Source organism: Lagopus leucura, unplaced genomic scaffold (genome assembly GCF_019238085.1).
Source record: "Lagopus leucura isolate 7727_CA_CO unplaced genomic scaffold, USGS_WTPT01 Super-Scaffold_100157, whole genome shotgun sequence".
Classification (NCBI taxonomy): Eukaryota; Metazoa; Chordata; class Aves; order Galliformes; family Phasianidae; genus Lagopus; species Lagopus leucura.
Window position 1 is genome coordinate 22,875,343 of NW_024962334.1, and position 24,889 is coordinate 22,900,231.

At 40.5% G+C, this 24,889-nt stretch overlaps 2 protein-coding genes across 2 annotated transcripts in view; one reads left to right on the forward strand and one right to left on the reverse strand.

The window, feature by feature from the left end:
• Positions 1-1,830, forward strand: part of AGR2 (anterior gradient 2, protein disulphide isomerase family member) — a 4,203-nt gene extending 2,373 nt beyond the window's left edge. The window contains exons 5-8 of the mRNA XM_042888810.1: positions 29-102; positions 492-555; positions 983-1,066; positions 1,505-1,830. Coding sequence (XP_042744744.1) covers positions 29-102; positions 492-555; positions 983-1,066; positions 1,505-1,554 — 272 coding nt within the window. The 3' untranslated portion in view covers positions 1,555-1,830. The remainder of the gene's footprint in view (positions 1-28; positions 103-491; positions 556-982; positions 1,067-1,504) is intronic.
• Positions 1,831-4,547: 2,717 nt separating this feature from the next.
• TSPAN13 (tetraspanin 13) lies at positions 4,548-20,282 on the reverse strand. The gene is made up of 6 exons (XM_042889163.1): positions 20,177-20,282; positions 9,014-9,181; positions 8,228-8,308; positions 7,035-7,148; positions 6,607-6,717; positions 4,548-5,642 (listed from the first exon to the last, which is right to left on the reverse strand). The coding sequence occupies exons 1-6, from the start codon at positions 20,237-20,239 to the stop codon at positions 5,568-5,570; spliced, it is 612 nt and encodes a 203-aa protein (XP_042745097.1). The 5' UTR covers positions 20,240-20,282; the 3' UTR covers positions 4,548-5,567.
• Between the last annotated feature and the right edge of the window lie 4,607 nt (positions 20,283-24,889).

A 24,889-nucleotide genomic window follows, 5' to 3' on the forward strand; every position in this document is an offset into this window, starting at 1 on the left:
ATAAAATTCCTCATTGCTTTCACTCTAGCACTCAAGAAGGTCTTTGCTGAACATAAGGAAATACAGAAATTGGCTGAAAAATTCATTCTCCTGAACCTTGTGGTAAGTGTTCCTTTCACACTTCAGGTGAAAGCAATAAAGTTTTATTTTTGATTATGGCTCTTCTAGCTCTAAGTAGGCTCTTTTACAGCTGGGATTGGCTAGGAAGAATGCTCAGTGCTGGGGCATAGTAGATTTCGTAACAAAGCTCTTTCAACTCCAGCTTCCATAACCACTAAATAGGAAGGAATTTAAATTTTAATGTAATACTGTCATTAACTGTTATCATCAATTCTCAGCTCTAGCAGTTTAAAGACTGTATCCCAGGCAGCAGATTTCTGAAATTGTTAAAGTATTGCTTAGCCTGCATTATGCTGAGCATAAAGAAGAAAACGTCCATGTTACATGCTGTCTTGCATTCTTGACCTGGAACCTCATTTGCTCTCTTCCAGTACGAAACCACAGACAAGAACCTTGCCCCTGATGGCCAGTACGTCCCTCGGATTTTGTTCATTGGTGAGTACCTCTCATAATGACAGCCCCCCTGTATTCAGTACACATATCACCAACGCATCCTTATAAGCCTAGGTCACAGGATCATTTTCAGTAGACCACAGCAACTGCCATCTTATTCCTTCCTTGATTCCTTCTTAAGATCTGTAGGCTGAAAACTGTCTCAACTCATGGAGTTAACTCATGCACTATGCAGTGACATGGGTCTAAGGCTGATAAACACAGATCAGAACCAAACTTCCTAACAAAACTGCAAACAAAATGTTCAACACAGAAGTTCAGTTACATCATAGAATGAAGGTGAGTTGGTTGTTAGTGGAAGCAGACTTGCCTTGCAGGAAAACTTAGGAAGCAAGCAGAAGTGCAGGAAGATTTCTTCTGCTTCAAGGTTACTCTTGTGCTCTGCAACTTTTCTCCTCCTCTTTTCCAGATCCTTCCCTGACTGTGAGAGCTGATATTACTGGAAGATACTCAAACCGTCTCTATGCGTATGAGCCCTCTGACATTTCCCTGTGTAAGTTACATGTTCTCAAAGCAGTCACATCTTTTCCTGGATAGCACCAGGCATTACTACCCATGTGCACCTAGTGCTTGCTGAAGGACCATTATCTGCCAGTAGGGGTAGGTTTGGGAAGGGTGTAACTGCACAACTTACTGCGTCAGTTTGTCCTCTTATATGCTTGGCTTTACAAGTACTTTGAGGACAAGTGCAGGTGGCTCAAGTTCAGAAAAATATAGATCTGTTTTTATACTCATTTTATGAGGTGTTAAACCATTATAAAGCCCTACATCTCCAGGTTACCGGAGTTCATAAGATGCATAGTGCATCAGATTCATTATAGCTGTTGGCTTTTGAACACAGCTTTAATAATAATGACATTTCTTTACAGTAACTGGTCACTGGCAGATGAAGTTGCAACAAAAATAACATGCATGAATATTTCATTTCTAGTGTATTCAAATATGCAGAAAGCACTGAAGCTGCTGAAGACTGAGCTGTGAAGAGAAGGAGGATGCCCTGAAAGACCACTAAGTCTGGTTTTCACATCTTCTCCACTCATTCACACTGCTGAAGAGACTATTTAGTGATATTTAGTAATGTATAGTGCTGGTTTATGAACATAAACACTAGTTTTATGTTAGCACTTCTGTACAGGGCAGCATTTTTAAAAGCTGGAGGCTTTTAATTTAAGACATACAGGGGAACACTGTATGACCCAATTGTACAAATGATTTTTTTTTTTTTAATAAATCCATTTCAAGTGTTTACATACAAAATGTTGCTGTGTTTTTTATGCCTCCCTATTATCTATCACTAGTGGAGTAAAATCAGCTTTACTTACTCCCACGGCTTGTTACATTCTATCCAAGCAGCTTTTGTTTGCAGTTTTAGCAGCTGGTAAAGCTCCATTCCTCAGCATGCTTTCTCTTCATTCATTTTCTTGTAACAGGACCCTATGCCCAGCTCTCATTACCAGTCCTTTCTTTATAGCTAGATAAGAAGTGCAGACCTTTCTATGCTTACAGTTAATTGTGTGGTAATGTGCCTAATGCCTGAGCCTTTAAGAAGAGGAACACATTCTCAAAACGTTTTCAATCATCTGAGATAAGAGGATGTGATCGTTTAGGTGTGGTATTGTTTTTAAAACTGGCTGCATCTGAAGTGATTGGAGGATCATCATTTCTACATAAAGCTCTTTTTAAAAAGAAGGTTAAAACGGCTTCTCTTAGATCTTGGATCACACTGGAATTCAGTAAAGCCTTGAGACTAATAATGAGACCTTACATTTGGTGTGCACAGTTAGCTTTCAGATCGCTTGAGTTTGCTTATTTAGAAGCCCAAAACGAACAGCAGATCTAAACAAATAAACCCTGCAGTTAACGCCGTGCAAGTTGGTACCACCTGAAGGCTCAGGCCTGCACTAAATACAAATTTTTTACAGAGGCTCCAATCCAAGTTACTTAAAATAAAACTCAATCTCTTCAGAAAATCTGGGAAATTATTTCTGACGCGTATGTGCTCAATAACTTGAAGCACACAGGATGAAGAGGGTTTCCTGCACGTGGGATTTCTGCAGGTCCTCCAGGCCTTTCCGCTAGGCCTATTTAAAGACTTGTTGAAGTGTCTAAGTGTTATGATGCAATGTGATGGAAAGTACAGCGACTGCAGCAAGTTGGCACAACCCCAGGATACAGCAAATGAGAACAAGCCCCAGCACAAGCAGCCACAGAAGCAAAGGGAGAATAAGCACTCACCATTAGCAGGCCTCCAGCAGGCAGGAGTCTCCAGAGCAGGCACCCTCACCTCCTCTGCCAACTCTCACATAAGGTCTGAGAAGGGGCGGATCCTGGAGAAGCATTGCATGCACCTGAGCTCCTCTGGGAGGAGGGCCTCTGGGTTGGCCCTGCCTTCACACCAGGTGCTCAATCACTGGTTCAAGCTGTGACTGAGCATTTCTGCTACACTAAGGAACAATTTACAATTGTTTGGTTTTGCTTTGAGGCAGTTATTAATCTGTGGACATCTTAAAGAAGGAGAAGACGGATTTCTGCTTCCTCTAGAATAACGGGCTTTATGAAAGCATTTCAACATAATTAATGTCAAAAAGCATTTAATATAAGCACTGAATGCTCCCAAACTGCCTTGTTATTCTGATATTCTGCTGCTGTTAATAAGCTCCTAGAAGATTTGGTCACAATTAAGTCAAACTCTAAAGCAGTCAGAAAAATTAATGCACCTCTCCAGAAAACAGCAATAATAAAAATGTTGTACGTCCAAAACTGTTTTCTCAAGAGGAAAGACAGGAGAAAAAAAAAAAAAAAAAAAAGAAAAAAGAAAAAAAAAAAGCCACAAAAAATAATAAATTAATTAAATGTTCCATCTAAATACATTAGAAGAGTACAGCATCTCTTGTATACTGATATGCAAGTTAGGCTTCTAAAGCAAGTCTCTTTCCCAGTTCTAAAGTCAGAATAAATCAGTTTTATTGTGTCCCTTCCCCCACCTTAAGTAAGTGAATCCATCTCTGATGTGAATTTCAAGGTTTGCAGTTGTTTGGGTTTGTTTTTGTGTTTTTTGTTGTTGTTGTTGTTGTTTTTTTTTTAAATCACAATCTTCAAAAGACAAAGTGTTACATATACAATAGAAAAGCTTTAATCAAACTCTACACTCCACTACCTGTCTTTTGAACACTAAAGCAAGCTCACACTAACTGTTCTGAGATGTGACAGCTCTAACATCGCCACATTTTCACTATTTTCTCAGAAATGCAAAGTTACATTCCAGTATCACCTACTATATTAATGAAACAAGAGCCACCCCAAACCAAGCTGTAAATAAATCAATAAGAAGAAGGAAGAATCAAAATTGAAGCAGCCACAGAATATTATTTCAACCTTCTTACAACTTCTTAATACTTCTCCTCTAATTTATTACATTAACACACAAAATACAGGGACTGGGAAAATTAACTGCCGCTAAGGACAGCTTTGGGACGATCTGTTCAGGTTCAACATTTCCCTTTGAAACCTCATGACAATTCCTTCTTGAGCAGCCCTAGGCACACAGCAGTCTCAAAGTGTTCTGATGAGCATATATTTCATCTTCTTTCGGACTCCTTTCCCAAACCAAGAAGGCAGCTTCCCAGCAAAGGCAGAGCCTTTTGAGAGCTACCACTATTAACATTCACTGCCTCCCTCTTTCCTCCACACTCAGATGCTGTATTATTTGGCAGTTTAATTTAATAAGCCTCACTTTCTCCTCCTGCAGAGCTGTCTTTTTCAGGCTACAGCAGCTACCTACCGTGCCAGAGGCAGCAACTTAATGAAGAAAAGGTACTGTGCAGGCCTGTGATTCATTGTGATTAGAAATAACTGGAACATTGTGCACCTCTGGTGTTGACACCTCTGTTGACATCTTCCAGCTCATCTATCGCTTCTGTTAGAGACTGGACCAAGGACTACACTTTCTTTCTGCTCAGACAGCACTCAGCGCGTGAATTATGCACATTTTAACTTTAATTCTTTTCTCTTTTTAAAACAAATTAGTGGAAAACACAATTGGTTCCCCCCCACCTCTGGTTTTCAATCTCTCATCAAATCAAGACTTTTAGGTGGACAACAGAGGAATAAATACTGCTAAATTATTGCAAGAATAATTTTACACCATCTGTGAAAATGTTTGTACAACTTTCCAAACACCAAGTCAAGTTTCTTACAAGAACAAGATGACAGACCACTACCGACTCTGATGTCGTGCAAATACCAAACTTCATTTTGATGTCAAAGAAAAAAACAGGTTCAAGTTGATTAGCTGCAGATTACATTCATTACTGTTCTCAAAGTGAAAATATCCAGTAAAAAATAAAGTACTTTTATTTTCAAAAAGAAATCTAAATCTACCAAATAGCCACAGCAAACAGGGAAGGGAAAGGGTGAAGATTACAGTAGTCACTTATGTGCAGTACAGAAAATAACAAAACAACTTCAACTTTTTTATAACCTTAACAAGAGAGTGAGACCATTATTTAGACACAGAATGCAACTAGAATTCATCCTAAATCCTAATCAAATCATACAATCAAACAAGCACTAAACATCCACCATTTATTTTTGTAATTTTAATGAGAAATTAGGTGAATTTTTGTAATTAATGAATACAGCAGAAAACACTTTTTTTTTTTTTTTTTTTTTTTGGACACCAGAGAAGCTAGTAGTGCTTCAAAACTCACTGAATAGAGTTCACCACACCAACTACCAAAGTCTTTAACAAAAAATTATCAGCTCAGAACAGCATTCTGATTCTGCCCAACTACTGGATATGCCAATCTACTTCAAGATAGTGATTCTTATAAGAAAAACAGTGAATATTTAAAGATGAAAACTGCAAACTTATAGAAGGTAAATTTTCCTTCTGGTACACAGAGTATTCCTACTACAGAGAAACACTAAACTATGGAGATCTAATACTCTGAAGTAGAGGATGCAGAAAGAAGATTCAGTCCTTTATAAACTTATCAAAGAAAAGCACTAGGGTTTGCACGGGGATCCTTTTGGTTCCTGTATCTATAGGTCAGCCAGACTCCCAGAATCTGAAAGGAAAACACAAAGATATTATTAAGCAGACAGTCTCCCCCTTATCTTTCAACAGTTTTACAAAACTTGTTTTAAATGTAAAATTCTGATAATGAATTTACAGCACGAGTGTAGGGTATTTTGCTATTGCTAAAATTGCACAATCCCATACAACTTTCTTAATTAGAAAAAGAATGCACCTTTCTCAGAAAGAGCTATCTAACAACACAAAAAGAAAGGACAAATCTGTATCCTAAATGCTAGAAGAGTATTTATAATAGGAGCATCTATTACTATTCTTTCCCCTCTTTAAATGCTAAATATTTGTAAACCTTTTTTTAGGATAATGATAAAGTAATATCCTTCAAACTTCTTTCATTTTAAAGCTACAGCTTAAGAATAAGGCTATTTTTCCAGTACATTTTCAAATTCTGTCCTTTTCCCTCTTCAGCTCCACACCTCAGGTAGAGAGGCCACAATTTTTTAGTAAATAAATGTGGGCAGAGGTAAGAGATGGGTTCTGCTTTAGGTGCTATATCTCTTGCTGATGTAATAAATGTGGTCTGAAACTGCACTACAGGAACTGGAGCAGAATTCTAACATGTTGACAGGATGTGGAGCTTAAAGACCAAGCAAATAAACCAAAAGCAACAGCACGTCCATTACTTTTGGATAACAGTAAACCTAATGAGTTAGCTTTCTGCAAAATCTACAGCATCACATTTTAATGAGGTATCTAGTCAATGGTTTGTAGTGTAAATAACGGAAAGCTGTAAATACCCCCAACCCTGTTTTTGTCAGACTTCAACAAGCTGACAGCCTGAAAAATTTTGACCTTATTAGATTTGACTCCTGAGACATGAGACAATACTGGGAGTTCCTGTAATGAAACCCCTAAACTTTAAGGCTTTTTTTTAATTAAAAAAAAAAAAAAAAAAAAGGTGAGATGAGAGCACACTGTTTTCTAATCTATTCATTTACCTCTGTGAAACTGAAGAAAAGTCCTATGCCTCCAACAAATCTGAGCACCATTCCCGAATATTCTTCTATTATTGGCGCACATGGTTGACACTGGTGACTTCTAAAACAATCCTGTAACAGACATAAACAGAAAATTGCATCCTGTTTTCTGATGATGCTTCACCGATTGGCACTATTTTGTTGGCTCTGTAGCAGACTGCAAACCATGGGCAAAACTTTGGGAATTTTGAGACTCCAGAAAAGCAAACACAGAAATGACAACAGAATACAACCTTTAAAGAGTGCTCTGCAATAAGATTTCCAGTAAGTTAAGGAAGGACCTTAGGATCAGTGTGACAACTAATTTACAGATTTGTTAAAAACCTCTGCCTTCAACCAGGAAAGAAATTATAAATTTTGGAACAAACAGGATGAGAGAAAGAACTTACAGAGGAGCAGGTTTCATTTGGATCAAAAAATCTGAATCCACAACAATTCAGATTTCTCTCAAGGTCTGTTCTTGCACTTTTAGTGTTATTCCATCCCACCTCTAGAAGTTGACTCTGGAAGGTATAAGCAAAAACACATATTAATTGAACTGCTTTCTATCTCAGTGGAAACAAATATTCTAGGCAAAGTAAATGATCCCTTTTTGCTGTCCTCACAAGAGTCAAAACAGGAGTTTTCCAAATATATCTCAAACACAAACCTTATTTGTGTGTACCTATTCAATGGAAAGAAGTCACAAAACAGAAACTGTTGTGCTCACCCAGTTTTGCTCCACCAATTACATAACATTTTACAGTTAAAACCTTCAGATACCCATGTCTAACAGGATAATATATTAAAAAATGACCTTAACTTTCAAACAGTCTGGATAGCTAATGAGATTGCAACACCTAACAGCAACAAGTTTGGTCATAAATGGTCATAACTCATTTTCTCCCAGTCTTTTTCCTAAACCTGACAAGAGCACTAGTAATGGGACATGTGACTAATCTAACTGGGACTGCTCAGACTTCAAACAAATCACTCTGTTACATGTAGAGGAAGTAGATCGTTTTGTCTTGCCCTTTCTTCATGGATTAAGGATTGTTCTCCATACCCCACAGAAGTTGTCTTTCTTTCCCACAGATCTGCTCTGTACCTAATACAGTTGTCACCTTTTCAATTACATGAGAACAATTCAGTGGTTTTTATAAACTTTACATTATGATTACTGTAGATTTCATCAGCTTATTTGGAACTCATGAAGACATGATATAATTAAGATACTATGCTGCTACACTTGTGACCAAAAACCTAGACAGAAACTTTAAAACTAAAACAATTTTTAAAGGACAGCTGAAAGGCAGGGATTTAAGAGATGTGTGAACAAGCCACTATGAGATGTGGATTAGTAATGGGACTCAGTGGGTCAGGCTGATGGCTGAACTTAATGATCCTGAATATCTTTTCCAAACTAGATGACTATATTTTTTGAAGGCAGATTTTCTTAAAAGATACTCTTCATTTAGAGGAAAGCTACATATAAATATATGCATGCATGCACATGCACATGCATGTGTGTGTGTGTGTGTGTGTGTAATAAGAAATAATGTCATGCTATAGGTTAACTGAGAAATCAGGAAGTATTTCTTACCTGCTGTTCCTTGTTCAGTGCCAAACAGGCACAGGAGACAGAAAACTGGACAATGAAGACTAGCAAGAGAATAATCATGTACTGTAAGCAGTAGTTAAAGATGCATTCTCAAAAATGTTGCTTATAGAATACATAATCATTGGATTACATCAGGTCATCTGAAACAAAAATCTACAGATAAATTCTGACTAGATGTGGAAAAGATTAAACTGTATCAAAGCAGAGGATGTTATTTATTTGGAGTCCACAACCAGAAAAATAAGAATATTATCTGATTTAATCTTTTCTCTCATCTGCATAGAACAAGTTTGTTATGCAAGGCAGACTGCTTATGCAGTGTTGGTAACACAAAAAGGGACAGCAAAGCACCATGCTGAGAAGGCCTGTGCTCATTTCTAATCTGAGTTCACAATTAAAAAGTAGGTATGAAAAGAAAGTGCTTATTGGCAGCATATGACTGTGCATTCCTCTGCCAGCTCCAATCATTTCACCGTCTATATCATTGTCCTCCATGTTAAATCACATTAGTAGTTCACATACTCTAGGTTGCTTTAGGGTTAAACACACAGTGAGGATTTATGATACAGTGCCTCACCTTAAAAGCTCTGAAAAAATTAAAGTGTTTCAAAATTTTTATAAAGGGAAGTGAATATTTCTGTCCTCAGAGTGAAAAAGAAGGGTAAAGCTGGGAATTTCTGCCTTCCACAAGTGGCTCTGCCTACCAGAGCAGATTGGTCATGTAACTCTTGAACCAAACTGTAAACCGTGTAATACACTGAAGGATACAAAGAACAGCAACACTTGGTGATGTTTCACTGCACCAATCAATCCAACTAAGGCAATGAAGAAGAGGAAGATGCCTACAGCAATTGCCACTCCAACAACTCTGAAACTAGAGATGAGGCCGAAGCCAATTCCCCATGCTGCAATTCCAATCAGCAGCAGACTCACCAGCTGGAGGGAAGAGAAAACAAAGAGTTAGTCTGCATGTAGAAGAGGCTCAACCTACACACAACTACATTCTTTATGTTAAAGCTGTTATCAGAAAGGTATGTTTCTTTCCAGCACAAAGAGAAGCAACACAATTCTCAACAAACCAATTCCCCACTTCATCCTAAAGGTGACTTAAGTACCAGATGTTTTAAGGCACACATATTCTTTAACACTGTCAATGTGGAGTTGTTCTAACTTAGCCTACCTACAAGACGAGCTGTGCTGTGTGCCACTGATTATCTAGAAACACTGAATTTGTGTGGATTATAACAGGATTGACAAATAAGATAAAAAACATCAGCTTTACTTCATAGAACAGAAGAATGAAAATCCCAGATGTTTTCTGACATATGCTGTAGTTAAAGAAAGCATGGCTGCACAGCTCTGGACGTGGAAGAGAGCACACAGCCATGATTTACTGTAATCAGAAATATGGTTGCATTAGTTTATTACTGAAGACTATGTATAGTTCATATATATATGATATAACACAATAGTTAACAAGGTCACACAAATATATTTTTTTCAGATCTGTATCTCAAGGACTGCATGTCATGAAACAATAAAGGTGTCCTGTCTTTGCTACATAATTAGTCAGGAAAACAGCTCTACTATGAAGTAAATCCTATTTCAATGCCCAAAGCACTCTTATGTTATTTCCTTCCTTTAAAAGATGGTATTCAGGGAAGGTAAGTGGAATCTGTCTCCGTTACTTTACTGGAATTTATTGTTTATGCAAGCAGGAAGCTCCAGCCTTTCCTGTTTCCATGCCAAAAACACAGAACACTTAAAAAAAAAAAAAAAAAAAGAAAAAAAAAAAAAAAAAAAAAGAAAGAAAAAGAAAAAAGAAAAAGAAAAAACCAACATAAAAAGCTACAGAGAAACTTGCCGTGAGTTACAGCAGGAGGGCAGGAGGTAAGCAGCAGACAAAGCCAACCCAGATGACCAGTACACAAGATGCCTAATGCTCTCATCCAAACCTGTCAGACTCGTGCATAACATTATTACATTCTGTTATATAGCATCAACTCAACTTGGGAGGTTAAAATTTACATAAGCTTGCTCTCACCAGAAAATACCCAGAAGATGTATCATTATCAAAACCAGTATGTGCTCAGTTTGGTCCAACTCCATGATTTTACACCACAATAAATACAGAGCAACCATTTACGCTTGCTGGCTGGTTTCTGTCCAAACAAGATGTATTATGACATTTTACTGCTTATCCAGACGGATTTTCTTTTTAATTGTAAATTTCCAGCTTAGCCATCATTGCAGTGTGTTTGCCCTAAAGCAGGGTACTTTTCTTGGTTTCAACACAAAACAGGTGAAGATGTATTTTTCAGCTACAGTAGCTTTCAGAAGTCTGGTCTGTGTAATGCTGCTTTTGAAACAGAAATCTTAGAGAACATCAAGGAAATTGTAAAACAAGTTGTGATGCTCATCAAGACCAAAACATGGTGTGTGTTTTCTTCCACTTCTGTTCAAAGAGGACAATGCCTCAGAAAAGTTTTTACAAATAGCCAGTAACCCTCAGGAGAAATTTAAGACAGGCCAAAAGAATACAAGGATTTGCCATACCGACATCTTTCTTTCACCACATGAAGAGACAAAAGAATGGTATCAAAGTCAAGGAAATTTTTCAATAATAAGTATAGTTTTAGGATTAATTCACATTAGTTTTGTTTCTCTCAAACAAAAAGCCTTAATCATCATATTAAGTTAAAAACAAAACACTGTGCCAAGTTGTTATGAATCTAAACTACAGGGAAGAGGAAAGAAAACAACATAAAAGCCTTGGCTCCGACACAGATTTTCTGATTGCATGCAGCACAGGGCTATGAACTACATAATGTTACTGCTAAAAATTAGCTTTGCTAATCAGTTAAGATCTATCCATCCTGATCTATGCCCATTCACTTTATTGCATTGTCTGACACCACTGGGAAGAGTTATCTTACTATATAAGCGTCAGAAGTGAACAACAAAAGAAATCACATAACTCAATTTCCAATCAGAAATGGCTGAGTCAGACTGGTTGGGGCCCTGAGCAACCAGATATAGCTGCAGATATTCATTCATTGCATTAATTGCAGGAGGGTTGGACCAGATGACCTCTATGTGTCCCTTCCATCCCAAATGTTGCTATAATTCTACTTCCTGTACTTCACATCAACTTCAAAGCACTGAACTCACACCACCACCACACAGCTCTTGAAGGTGCTGTCTCAAGAAGAATCTCAAAATGTGTCCATTTTCAATTTATTTCACAAAGAAAAGCAGAAAAAGTAGGAAAAGCATCTCCTAATCACTTTCATCAAGGCTACTTTCTGCTGCCTCAGCTATGCTTCAAAATATTTATCTATTCAGATCTTTGTTTGATTATTTGTCAAGTCTAAAATGATTAAATCAATTTTATTCCTACAAGCATCAAAATCAAAACCAAAATCTGTGCCTAAAACATCTGTTAGATACAGGGAGTGTTGGAGCAGCACTGTACCAGTTCTTGCTGCTGTTAATTCTCTCACTTTCCATTATTCAAAAGACGTGTACGTGAAATTAAGCTGTATGACACTAGAAATTATTACTGTGACTATCTTGCCCAAAAAACTTTTCTGGTATTAAGAGTTACATACTAAATCTAAAACTGCCACAGTTTTCAATAGAGAAAATATTCCAGGCTTAAAATCCGTCGTCAAACCTCAAATGTTCAAGAATTAGGCAGAAAAAAAAAAGGTTCTACCTTCTCTTTGAGAACAGTAATTTTCTATTCCTATAGGAAGCTAATTGTTCCTTAAAACATCTGGAAATTCATTATGATCACAGGTCTGTGTCACTGGGCTCTGGCTGGCAAGCAATGTAAAAGTACTTCATCCCATCAGCCACACATCATGTGGATGAAAGCCACTATCAACTACTCTACTTCTGGTCACTTGAAAATGTGCAAAATTGACCTTGCATTTTAAAACTGAAATGGAGACAGAAAGCCATTTTTCAAAACAGATTTAGGATTAAGCTCATGCCTCCTTCTGCATGTTGAAAGATAGATTAAATAAATGGCTGTTATTCTTTCATTTTGACACTCAGAATCATTCCTTCTGGTTTCTCATTACCTGGTCAACAGGTGGCTGCCAAGGAAATATCAGACATGCAGGTCAGCAGTTACCAATTTGGGCTGCAGGTGTAATTAACTGCTCAGATGCAGATCTTCATGAAATAAACTCCATCTTGTAAATTGAGCATTTCAGCTCTTTTGTCCCCAAGGCCCACCCCAGAAGAATAAAAGCGTTTTTTCCCTGTTATTCATTGCATAACAGAATGAACAATACAGATATGTAGTTTCATTGTGCTGTTTCACAGCAGCAGCTTTGGGAGCTTACTCCTAGAGAAAATGATGCCATCCTTGGAAATCAGAAACATGAGTTTCCAATAAGTTTGCCGATCTATATTTCCAATGTAGATGAAATGCAATTTCATCTACATAAATACTTGATTATGTAAAACTAATCTTCATCACTGGTGTTTCAAATATTTGCCTAATAAATCTAGTAAAAATAGTCCAGTTTCTACTGAATACAACCAGAATCCATTTTTCCCACTGTATTCTCATTAGTAAGCTGAACGAATGTAGACTGGAAAAATGGAGTGGACTGTACAACTGAACAGAGACTGGATGGACTGCTGAGTTAAAAAAACCACTGGATGGCTCAGCATCCAGCTGGAAGCTGGTAAGAGGGTTCATAGAGGGGCTGATATCATGCAGTATCTTTATAGACAACTTGAGCAATGAGATGGAGTGAATCCTCAGAAAATCAGTGGATGATACTGAAAAAGAAAGAGCAACCAACTCTTCAAGTAGCAGAGGTTCAGTTCAGACAGACCTGATGAACTTGAGTGAGCAAAGAGAAATCTCACAAAGCGCAAAATTCTGCACCAGGATTGCATCTGTGCATCTTGGGAACAGACTGGCTGAGCAGCCTTGCTGAGACAGAACTGCAGATCACAGACTGCCAAGTGGAATGGGAGCCAAGAGTCTGCTCTCACCACGAAGGGAAAGTCAAGAAGAGCGGGATCAAAGGAAACTCACACTGCAGCTTCACCAGCATTAAGTACTGAGTTCTATTTCAAACCTCCCAAGTAGAAAAGGAATGGGAGAGCCTGGAAAGGGTCACCAAGTGGCCTGGAGCCTTGAGAGTGATGTCTGAAAATCATGGGATGGAGCTGGGTTTGTTCAGTCTGACAAAGATGTAGTAGTTCAAGGGTAAACTAATAGCAGCTGAAAATGAAGGACCGTTGCAAAACCGATGGAGGCAAACTCTTCTCGGGACTTACTGACAACAAAACAAGTGCAATAGCCACAAGGTAATGGCTTGAAAGGTTCTGGACACCAGAAAAAAAAAAAAACACAAACATCTGCAAGTTGGTTTGGTGCTTCTCAAAGGTGTTGTTCTCAAAGGTTCTCAAGACTCAGGTAGATAAAGGCTGTCAATCCAGCATTGCTCACAGTCCTGCCCAGAGCAGATAAGCTCCAAAGTTGCCCCCAGCCAACGCTCCCACACCGCCACTGGCTGCTCCACCGCAGGAACCTTGCCACTCTCCTCACTAGAAATTGAAGTCTTACCAGAAGAATAGGGGCCAGATTTAGCACTGAGCAAGGACTTCTCTGAACCACTTAAACAGAGATTGCAATCGTCTCCTAGAACTCTGTCCTCTTTCCTTTTCTCTTCTTACAAGCTGTCCTCAATAAAAGAGAAATGAATGATTCTTCAGAAGTACTTACAAAGAGATATAAATGGTCTCATCCACTTAAGGCAAGTTTACATAGGGAGTAAACAGGCATTAAGAGCAAAAGAATGTATTACAATCTCAAAGTAGTGAAAGCTGTCTCACAAAGATGCTACAGGCACATACCGTCCTTAAACTGGAGAAAACAGAGCCAGAGGAAGCGTGTGCATGTGTGGATAGTTAACAGCAGCACTCTGAATTGCAAACTCTCATTTGCTATACAGTAACTTCACCAATACAAACTCCAGCAACCTTGTTTAAAAATGCACACACAAGCACAGGCTTAAGCACAATCCAATATATCACTCATTCATTTGAAATTAAGTAAATGCTTTCCCTGAGCAGCCCTCCAGCAGCATGAGTCCTAAGAGAAGTGCAGTAGTTTTCACTATGAGGACAAATACTTTTTCTACAGAGTCTGAAAATGATAATTAAGAGAACAAAGCGTATTGCCTACAGACGAATGTTACTCTCATGTCAGCATCTCCACAGGAGAGGCTTTAAGGACCGTAAGTTCAAGTTCAGTGTAAAGAATCGGATTCCATTTTAAGCATCTTCCATTATATATTAACATTGGGGGTTTTTTTGTTATATGTACACATATATACATATACGTCACACTTAAAGGATATTGCAAGTTATGAGAATGGCATTTTCTTTACTTTTAGATGGTTTTAAAACAGTAATTTATAGAGTTGTCTGGATCTCCTTTTCCCTTACAAATATTATAAAGGCTAATGCTTGATTGTGTTAACAGTAAGTTAACTAGAGAAGAGGACCAGCAAACTCATGGTGACTTCAGCTTCTGTCACAAAGAATTTCTTTGGAACTTTTTGAACTTTACCTCCTCACAGTACTTCTTCAGCTTTATCAAAAGCAAAGCTGGGGCTGAGCATCTTCCAAAATACTTCCAACAGAAAGCAGAATCTTTCACCTTTCTGAGACTTATTTAAGTGGGGAACAATCAATAGTCTGGTTACTGAACAGCTGAAAGGACGTGATGTGGAGCAAGACATTTATGTGAAGGGTAACATTCCTGTCTCTTATCTCAGAACCCAGTTCCTTTGGTCAGATGGCTGAGTACACAGTTCTTCATGCTACTGGCCAATAATTATTATCAAATCATTGTTGATCACATAACAAGCTTCTTTAGTGTTAAAATAGCAATGAGATTTAACCCATTTTGTACCCTATAGGTTTTAGAAATTGGAGCCTTGAAATGTTCCTGTGTGGCAGGAACACTTATCAGCCACGATGTTTACTTATGTACTTTGAGATGGGAAACATTTTCAGGAAGCTCAGTGATCTCACAGATCCTTCTTCCAAACATGGCTCTCCCTCAACCTGGAAATAGCAGTAGACAATCAATGATTTAGGCTACTATTAATGATTTAAGGCTACTTCTGACCAGTCCAAGTGCTTCTCTAATCCATGCTTGTTTTAAATTATAATAGTGTCTACTTGCACTGCTAGAATAGCTAAAAATATCAGTGATATCAAGCCATGCCATGTTCCATGTAACCTCCTCCTCCTGCAGCCTGCGATTCTCCAGTTCTGCCATTAAGCAAGCTCAGCCTTCCTGGTTCCAGCTGCAGCACTCTGTACAAGGCAAGTGTAAATACAAATCCTGCTCACACTTTATCTAGAAATCCAACACGTCTGATTTCCAACCATGCCACAAATGGCTGTCATTTTGGATACCAACTGACACACAGCACATCTGAGCATGTTTTCTGACAAAATGTTTCGTTATTATTATTTGCTGTAGTCACTCTTTTGTATTCTGAAGCACGACCACAGAAAACTTCCCAAAAAGCTAATGAAAACAAACAGCCTAAGTCCACGTGAGCAACACTGACCTCCCCTGCCATGTGCTTGGGAGCTTCTGTACTGCTGCCTGATTCGCACATCAAGAATAGATGGCACAGCTCATAGTGCTGCCTTCACCATATCCTTGGAAAAGGCAGAGGCAGCTCCAAGGCGAGCTGCCCTGCAGCCGAGCATCCAGGGGGTAAAAGGAGCCAGCCCAACACGGGCTGGCAATGGGGCAAACTCTTGGCTCTGCACTCTGAAATGCAGACTGGAGATACCAGGCACAGCTGCCCAAATCTGGGATTTTTTCTCCTCATCTTTGCATATTTACATAATGCAAGGAAAGCAGTCTTGACAAAGGTGACAGATAGCAGGAACAGAGCAGTAACTCTGCACTGAGAGAACAGACAGCAATAGAAGGAGGGGGGGAGAGGGAAAGAAAAACCTTGAATTCAAATAGTTTGAAATGATGCAAAGAATAGTGCACTGAATAGGCAGGCTAGAAACTAGTTCAGAGAGCAAAGTACTCTAAAAAAAAATAAATGACTTTAACAAGGTTCTTTCTAATGTTATAAGGAAATACAAATGCTCTTACGGCATTAACCCTGTGGTATTAAAAATGGTTTACCATTAAAATTCTGTCTATATGTTCTACTTTAAATCAAATAGCCACTTCCAGGTTTAAGAAAAACTGGAAGCCTGCTCATCAAAACAAAGGAAAATGTGTGATGTTGGCTGCTGCAGGAAGAATTAAGTGGCTGCTCAGGTGATAAAAGCAGCACCTACCAACCAAAAGAACTGTCAGTATTTTTTTTAATCTTTAATTTGAATACATTTAATCTTGTTGTCCAGCTAAAGTTTCCATCTTTCATCACTTGCCAAGACATGGGAATTTCCCTTTCCTTTCTGAGAATCTGATTTGAAATAAGATATCAACTATTCACACTTGAACAGAATTATTCAAGTCTTCCTTGGGAGGAACACTGTCTGCTTAAGGAAATCCTTGTCTTAATAAAGCGAGCAATTACTGCTGAGGCCAGCAACCACCAGGGTTTTTATACCTGCAAGATAATCATAGAATGGCTTAGATTGGAGGAGACCTTAAAGACTATCTACTTCCAAACCCTCTGACATGGATAGGGCTACCATCCACCAGCTCAGGCTGCCCAGGATTCCATCCAACCTGGCCTTGAACTCCGCCAGGGATGGGGCATCCACAGCTTCTCCAGAGAGCCTGTGCCAGGGTCTCACCACTCTCTGAGGAAAGGATTTCTTCCTAACACCTAAGATAAAACCCATCTTTTAGATTATTCCCTTGTCCTATCATTATCAGGCCACGTAGCAAGTCAGTCCCCCTCCTGCTTATAAGTGCCTCTCAAGTACTGGAAGATTGCAATGTCGCCTCCTCAGAGCCTTCTCTTCCAAGCTTAACAAACCCAACTCTCTCAACCTTTCTTTACAGGAGAGGTGCTCCAGTCCTCTGATCATCTTCATAGCCTTCCTCTGGACCTGCTACAACAGTTCCACATCCTTCCTGTACTGAGGGCCCCAGGTTCAGTACTCTAGGTGAGGCCTGAGAAGGGCAGAGTAGAGAGGGATGCTCACCTCCCTCACCCTGCTGGTCGCTGCTCTTTTGATGCAGCCAAGGATACGTTTGGCCTTCCGGGCTGCAAGCACACACTGCTGGCTCAAGTCCAGCTTTTTGTCATCAGGACACTCAAGTCCTTCTCTGCAAGGCTGCTCTCAGCGAGTTCTCCCAGTCTGTTTTCCTATCTCAGATTGCTTCAACCCAAGTGTAACACCTTGCACATTGCCTTGGTTAAAACTCATTAGGTTCTTGCGTGCCCACTTTTTGATTATGTCCAGGTCCCTCTGGATGGCATCTGCCCCCTCTACTGCGTCAACAAATAGGAGAGAGATAAGAAGGCTTTAGTTATGTGTGCATCCTTGAAAGCTGCTGGACTCTGTGTGCAGATATTTTGAACAGTTTCCACCAGTCTGCTGCTCAAAGGGAAACAAGAATATGATCAACTACATAAACATAAAATTGGTCATATACCCAAAACTAGTACTTGTATGTAGACAAACAGCTCTTCCACTTCAAACCTAATTCCAGAAATAAATTTCACTTTATGCATACTAAGTCAAGAGCCTCAGTTATTTTTCTGTACTCTTCTTGTACACATGAGGAACCATATGAAGTCAGCAAGACTCAGCATAGATACCAGACGTGTTCATACAAGACAAATTTAAAAATGGAATCTGAGCCTAAGGATATTTAGACCAGAGAAGAACCAAAAGGCATCAGCCAGCAAATATCATCTGAAAGGAAAGGTAAGTGAGCAATTAGGTTACTTGGTTTATGGTTTCTTGCCTTAAACCAGTAACTGATTACTGCCAGAACATATATTTTCCTTGGTGCTCTATCATAAAAAGTAGATCAAGAGAGCATCAACAAGATCAGGTTCCTATATCCTAATTTGTTGTTTTAAAATCCAATGTACTTAAAAAAAAAAAAAAAAAAAAAAAGCAGAATATAAATTGCAATCCCTGACATTAGTTCTCAGGGATAATTTATTCCAAACATGTGACACAGACACAAATCAATGCCAGCAGAAAAACATTCAAGCGTTACCTAATTGAGCTTGTATTTCCCTCACTGGTACTCCCACCAACTATTGCTGTGAATTACTGTTGTTTAAAAAGATTAACTTCTTGTTCTGGTGGTCTTCCACATGTTTTGCCTGTTCGGAAAAACCCAATCATTGCATTGTCAGGGTTTTATTTAGCCCAGAAGCAGAGAGGTCCATGTGTTCTGCAAGAATTCCTCCAGGCTTACTAAACATTTCATGTTATTTCTGCAACTTAGAAATGAATAGTGCTCATCTTGAATTTGCCTATCCTTAATAGGTGACATAAGAAATAACAGGTGGATGTTCTAGTTACGCTGCTTCAAAGTCATTCCTTCCTCTTGGAAAAGCATATGTTATATGCATAGAAAAATATCAAGTGACACCCATAAAGTAAATTCTGCTCAGACATCAGGCAAGATTCAGGTCATAGGTGCACTGTGCAGGTACTACAAAGAGACGTATGGAGGTCTCAGGGATCAGATCACCCCTTTTTGAGGCTAAATATGCTCAGAAGACCTACCAAAAAAAAGGAAAAGAAAAGAAAAAAGAAGTCTTTTGCATTATCTCTGGTTTGTTTGAAAAATCAGGGTGGAGCAATCCTTCACCTTGAGGAGTCTACATAGCTACACTTACCTGCAACCACGGATGGCAAATGAGGCCATGCCTACCTGTCCCCTCTGCTTTGCTGGGGGCTGGCATGGGTAATGCACAGTGTCACAGACATCCTCAGTGACTTCCAGCATGTAAACCAGGCACACTGCATGCTCCAGAGATTTTTTTAGGGACATCCTCTGCTCTGCAAGCTCCTCTAAGTAACGCACGCGTCAGCAGACTCTCCAACGCTAAAGGGTTTTGTTCTGCTCTTTTCCAAAGCAATGTATTTAAAATACAAGGTGATGCTCATTAATAAGCAATTCTGCCTTCAACACAGGCGCTTCTACATCCACTCACACTCTGCCCTAGGGATTACCATCAGGTCCAGTAACTGCTGTCTATGAGAACTGTTTGTTCTGATGAGCAGTGATAAGACCTGCTCTCCTGCCTTACTTTCACGAAGGGATCAGGCTGTTATCAGGAAAGCACAGGCACGGCTTGCCAGCCCCGGCTCACCCAATTTCAGCACTGTGCATCACCTCCAAGCTTGGCTGTCCAACACCGGGCTGCCAACAGGAACCATCAGAGGACATATTACCTTTCCAGAAGTGCTGCAAGAGGAAGCCATTACACGTAGCCCTGTTTCTTTCTATTTCTGTGCCATTTGAAAATAGATAAGGAGAAAAAAAAAAATGCCCACGGTGCAATTGGAGATTGTACAGCTTTCTATTGAAAATACACCCCGAAACTCGCCCAGAAGAAAGCAGGCATCTGCCACCTTCGGGCAGGAGCTTCCCAGAAGATGCGTTCTGTCAGCTCGCGGCAGCAAGGCGGGCAGGCACGGCGCTCACCTCCCGCTGCAAGGCGCGCCCTGACCCCGCTCAGCCCCTTTGTGCGGCTCAGCGCGCCCACACGGGGCTCCCCGCAGAGAAGCACTTGTCTCAAACCCTCGCAACAACGGAGCCAATCCCGCTCACTCGCGCCGGGATTCCCCTCCGCAGAGCCAAACGGGGCCTGGCAGGCTGGAGGCCGCCCGGCCTGGGCTGAGCTCTGGATTTCGACCCCGGAGGGCCGCGTCCCCGCGGCGACAAACCCGAGGCGGCCGCCTCCCTTCCTACCCCGACCCACGCACCGTGTAGAGCAGGTTGAGGGCGCAGAGGCAGTTCTTGGAGCAGGCGAAGCCGCCGCACACCATCGTGCCACCGCCGGGAGCCTCGCCGCGGGAGCCCGCCGCCGCTCCGCCCCCGCCGCCGGCAGCAGGTGAGCGGGGCCCGGCGCCGCGCCCGCTGGTTGGCCGCTCCCGGGTAAAGGTAAAGAGATGGAAATGACGCGAGGAGCGGGCTGGGAGGCGGCTGCTCTCCTCCGGGGCTGGGCTCTGCCGCCCGCCCACCCACCTCCAGCCGGGCTGACGGGGCTCGCGGGACCGGGGAGGGGGTGGTGGGGAGACGTGCCCTCGCAGCGCCCTCAGAGGGGGCGAAGGGAGGATCTCAGGTACCTGAGGGCGATGGCGGGAGGTCTGGCATCTCCTCAGCCATTTTGTTGTTTGGGAAACTGTGGAGATTCCTCCCTTCCTTTTCCATGTCTACCTTTGGTGGCTTAATTCCTTGTGTAATCAAAAATAATTACTCGGGGATTTGTTTTTCCAGGGCGTTTCAGCATTACAAGCAGTTTGTCTGTATATTTCTTATTAAAATTATTATTGATTTTTTTTTTTATGTACTTTACTTTTTTTTTTTTTTTTTTTTTTTAAAGTTAACCTGTGTGTATTTCCTTCCCTTGACAATTAAATACTTTTTTATTGCAGGTAGTCAAACAGTGATCTGTTTCTATTGCACCCTAGCAGTTTTACCAATGTTCTAATGCTCTTTCCAATGGACTGGAGTGCTGCCACTGCTCACTGGCACTCTCTAAAAGCTTGTGCCTGCTGTAGAATCATAGAATCACTAGAGCTGGAAAAGATCTTCAAGGTCATCTAGTCCAAAAGTCAGCCTATCCTCACCATTCTCAGTGACCATGTCCCTCAGTGCCACATCTACATGGCTCTTGAACATCCCTAGGAAAAGAGACACCCCACCTCCATCAGGCAGCCTGTTCCAATGCATCGCTGCTCTTCCACATGATATTTTTTTTCCTAATATTCAGCCTTAACCTCTCCTGACACAACTAAAAGCCATTACCCCTCATTCTATTGCTGTTACCTGGGAGATGATACCAACCCTTACCTCGATCTCCTTTCAGCAATTATTACGAACTGCTTTGGTGTGTACACCACTGCAAGATTAGGGTCCAAGACATATTCTTATCTTTTTTGGGTTTCACAAGGAGCATAGGGTTCCTCCAGCCAGGATCGCCTTTGATGTTTGTGCTGGTACACAGCACCGCAGTCTCACTCCATCAGGGTTTGGTTCTAGAGAAGTTGCTGGTGGTGGTTGGTTCCTGGTCAGCAGTGGAAGCTGCATCTCCTTTCTGGTGAAGTCACAGCAATTCTTAATAGGAACTTGTCATCAGAACAATTTAAGAAGGAAATTCTAAAAACATTTTGTTCTTTGTAATTTGGCTGGCAGCCGTCTGCTAAGGAAAGCCACAGCAAGCTATCGGTCCCTGCCAGCAGTGAGACAGAGAGGCTGAACAGCAGCAGCCTTTGTCTTTCCTGGGCTGTCACTCAGATCTTTTTTGGAAACATCTTTTTTCCCATGCTCTTTGATATTTTGCCAGACTTCTGCAATTAAATAAAATACTTTTTTTTTTTTTTTTTTTTTTTTTTTTTTTTTTTTTTCTTTTTCCCCCCTCATGCATTGATGAAGACTGGTGGCTCTTTTGCTGATGTACATCTATCTCTCAGCTGCTAGCCAGGCAACAAATTAAAAATTCTCCGATGTTTGTGACCACAAATTAAATCTGAATGTGCAACAGCTGCTGAAGCTTTCTGTCTGTTTCTAAACTTGTCAGATACAGATACAGATACACAACAGCCCGTCTCTGCTGCTGGAGCTTTGCAAGGTGACGGGTTAAGTGAAAAATACTTTGTGTTTTCTTTTTCCCTTGCTAATTAAGCTGCTTTGATTTTGAAGGCAATTGGGCTTACTGAGGATACACATTTACTGACTTGAGTTACTGGCCTTATTGGGCTACCATTCTGTTCTTTTGGGCCCAAACTCGGCAGAAGGCAAAGGAGATAGAAAATCACTTTCTCAGATGCAGTTTCCTTTTAATTTTGTTGCAAAGACCAATTTCAGAAATGGTTTGTTGCCTTCTCAATAGGAAACAGTACCTCGAACGTATACCCTTTCCTAAACACAAGAAGTCATCAGCCTATCAAATGTTTTTGTTGGGTTTTGTTGCAAATACTCAGGTATAAAGTTACTGTACCATTGTTCCTTTTGTTATCGGGCTGAATTATTCAATACTATCAGCCACTGCCCTTCTTCTAAGAAGAACTCTTTCCCCATTAATTATTAAAAGATGCACCTCCATGTTGTTAATTAATGCCAGTATTTCTTACTAAGGGACACAGCTCTTACAGTACTGCCTAGTACAAGATTACTTCTTCAGATCCAAGTAGGCATCCAGCCATATCCTCTGCAGCTTGTTTTGTACCCACTTGGGGCAGTTATAAAATCTGCAGGGCATATCACATCTGGTACAGGTCATCACAGGCTTCAATTAAGTAAATAGAGCTGTGAAAATGAATGTAGCCCGGGCCTGGGTTTTTTCCTCCCTTCACCTCTCTGGTTCTGTTCACAAGTTATAGAACAAACTTGGAACAGCATGCTTAGATTTAGCATACAACTTGCTGTTCCATCACTGAGCGGTGCTAAGTGCTGTCACTTCTGGTGGTGGTCAGAAGTACATCAGTACTGCTGCTCCTATTAGGCTGAAACTTTGTTTGCATTCTGGCTCTGGCCAGAACTAGACTGTCTTAATTTTTTTTAAATGGATAATTTCACATTGTTAGTTTCAAAAGGGCTCTTCTGCAGCTGAGGAAGAATCTTTCCTTTGTAGAAAACTTCTACTTGATTTTTATCTTTTTAAAGCTTAGTATTTAAACAGCTGCTCCAAATGAGGACTCTGAGTATTTGTCTCTCCAGCCTTTTTCTCTATAGGGGACAAATATTGCACTCCAATGCTACAATAATCCAGAGCTGCCTGAAACAAGCAAGAGCAGAGTTCGTCCTTTCCTGCTCTTCCCCCACGTTTCTGATGCCTATTCTCCACTTCCTTGCACTCTCTTTGTTCTCCTGCCCTTCTTTGCTGCCTTTCAATGCCACTGGCAACAGGAGGAGCGACAAGCAGTGTGAATTGGCTGTTCTTTCATGGGAAACTGCAATAGGGGATTGTGCACCACACACTTGCGATGCTGCAATCCTCACAGATGGGACAAAAAGTAGTGCTCCCGGAGAGAGGGGGGAGGGATTCTGCAGTGCTACCAGGGCTCGATGCCAGCACACTTCTTGCAGTTCAGCAGAGCTTCAAACAGAGATGCTTTGGTAGTTCACTGTCTGTTTCTATTACAGACTGTGGTAATTCCAGGGAGGCTTTCTGCTTGGGGCCTTCTGCGGAAACTCAGTGAGAACTGAGCCCTTAGGGAAAAACCCTTTCTGTTTCTACTGCAATCCCATGTTCTTGTTACTGCTTTATTTTATTTACTATGTGCGTGAAATCTTAAGATCTGTGTCACTTCTGAGGTACACATATGAAATGCAGAGGCACAAGAGTGTCTTAAAGTACATACCATTGACTTAAAACACGGTGACCCTTTCTCTTGCTCCCTGCTATTACGGAGCACCTAAAACATTACAAGTGAAACATTGTTTGCAGAAATTGATTTTTATCGCTTTATTTTCCCCAGGTTTACAATGAGTACTTGACAGCACTCTGAGTGGTTCCTTTCTTTCTTTGTCTCGCAGTCATTTTTCTTCCCCTGTTGTTTGTATAAAGTCTCTCATGCACATCAAAACCAGGGAGGGGAAAAGCTGGGTAAAGTGAGCCAGGTGTTTGCTGGAGTAGGAATGTCACATGTGATATCTGTACCGTAATTAGTATCAGTTAGCATTCAGTTTGACTTTCTCTTCTAAAATGTGTAAACAAAGGGCCAGCGATAGTAGGAAAAAAGCACATAGAAAACACATAGTGAGTCTAAATGATATCAGTTGTGCTGCAAGACAATCAGGCTTGTTAAAAACCATTGCTAATTCCACTGGGATTTTTAAGGAACATGAAATGCCCCTTGAGCAATTTTTTTCTTTTTTTTTTCCACTGTGTTTGCCAAAGTATTTCTGTTTGCTTTGTTGTGTGGTTTCTTCTTGTTTTATTTTTATTTGTTCAGCCTAACATCAGTTTTGGGGTTCCTTTAAGGGACTACAGGATGACTGCAGCTGATAATGTTACAAACAGTAATGTCACATTTGTCAACATGATGATGCAGTATCTTGAAAATTTCCCATATTCCTTTCATACACACAAAGTGGTTCCATAGGATTGTTTTTAAGGCTTTCTGCATCAGCCCCAAGAGGAAGCCAAGCATCTGCAGTCTAAGTTGTATTCCTAATATTTACTGTATGCAGCTGGTATCTTGAATTGTTAGTTTTAAGGTGCACACACGATCAAGGGGATGAGCTTCCAGCTAGCTTATCATGGGATATGCAAAGGGCTTATCCTGCCTTGGCAGCTGGCCATGACAGCACGTCCCTATGCTTGGCACATAACTGTAGTTTGTGGGTAAGTGGCGCCTGTGCTATGGTCAACAAAAGCCTGCAAAGGAAAATGATGTGTATAATCTGTGTGAGTTCAATTGTGCCTCACCATGGAAAGCAGCAGGTCCCTGTGCCTGGCCATTTCTCATCAC

Excerpts from the sequence above, each read along its gene's own strand:
- TSPAN13 (XM_042889163.1), bottom strand. The coding sequence starts at position 20,239 with ATGGTGTGCGGCGGCTTCGCCTGCTCCAAGAACTGCCTCTGCGCCCTC. Across the intron at positions 9,182-20,176 it reads CCCTCAACCTGCTCTACACG|CTGGTGAGTCTGCTGCTGAT; the intron begins GTGCGTGGGTCG and ends TCTTCCCTCCAG. Across the intron at positions 7,149-8,227 it reads CACTGAACAAGGAACAGCAG|AGTCAACTTCTAGAGGTGGG; the intron begins GTAAGAAATACT and ends TATACCTTCCAG.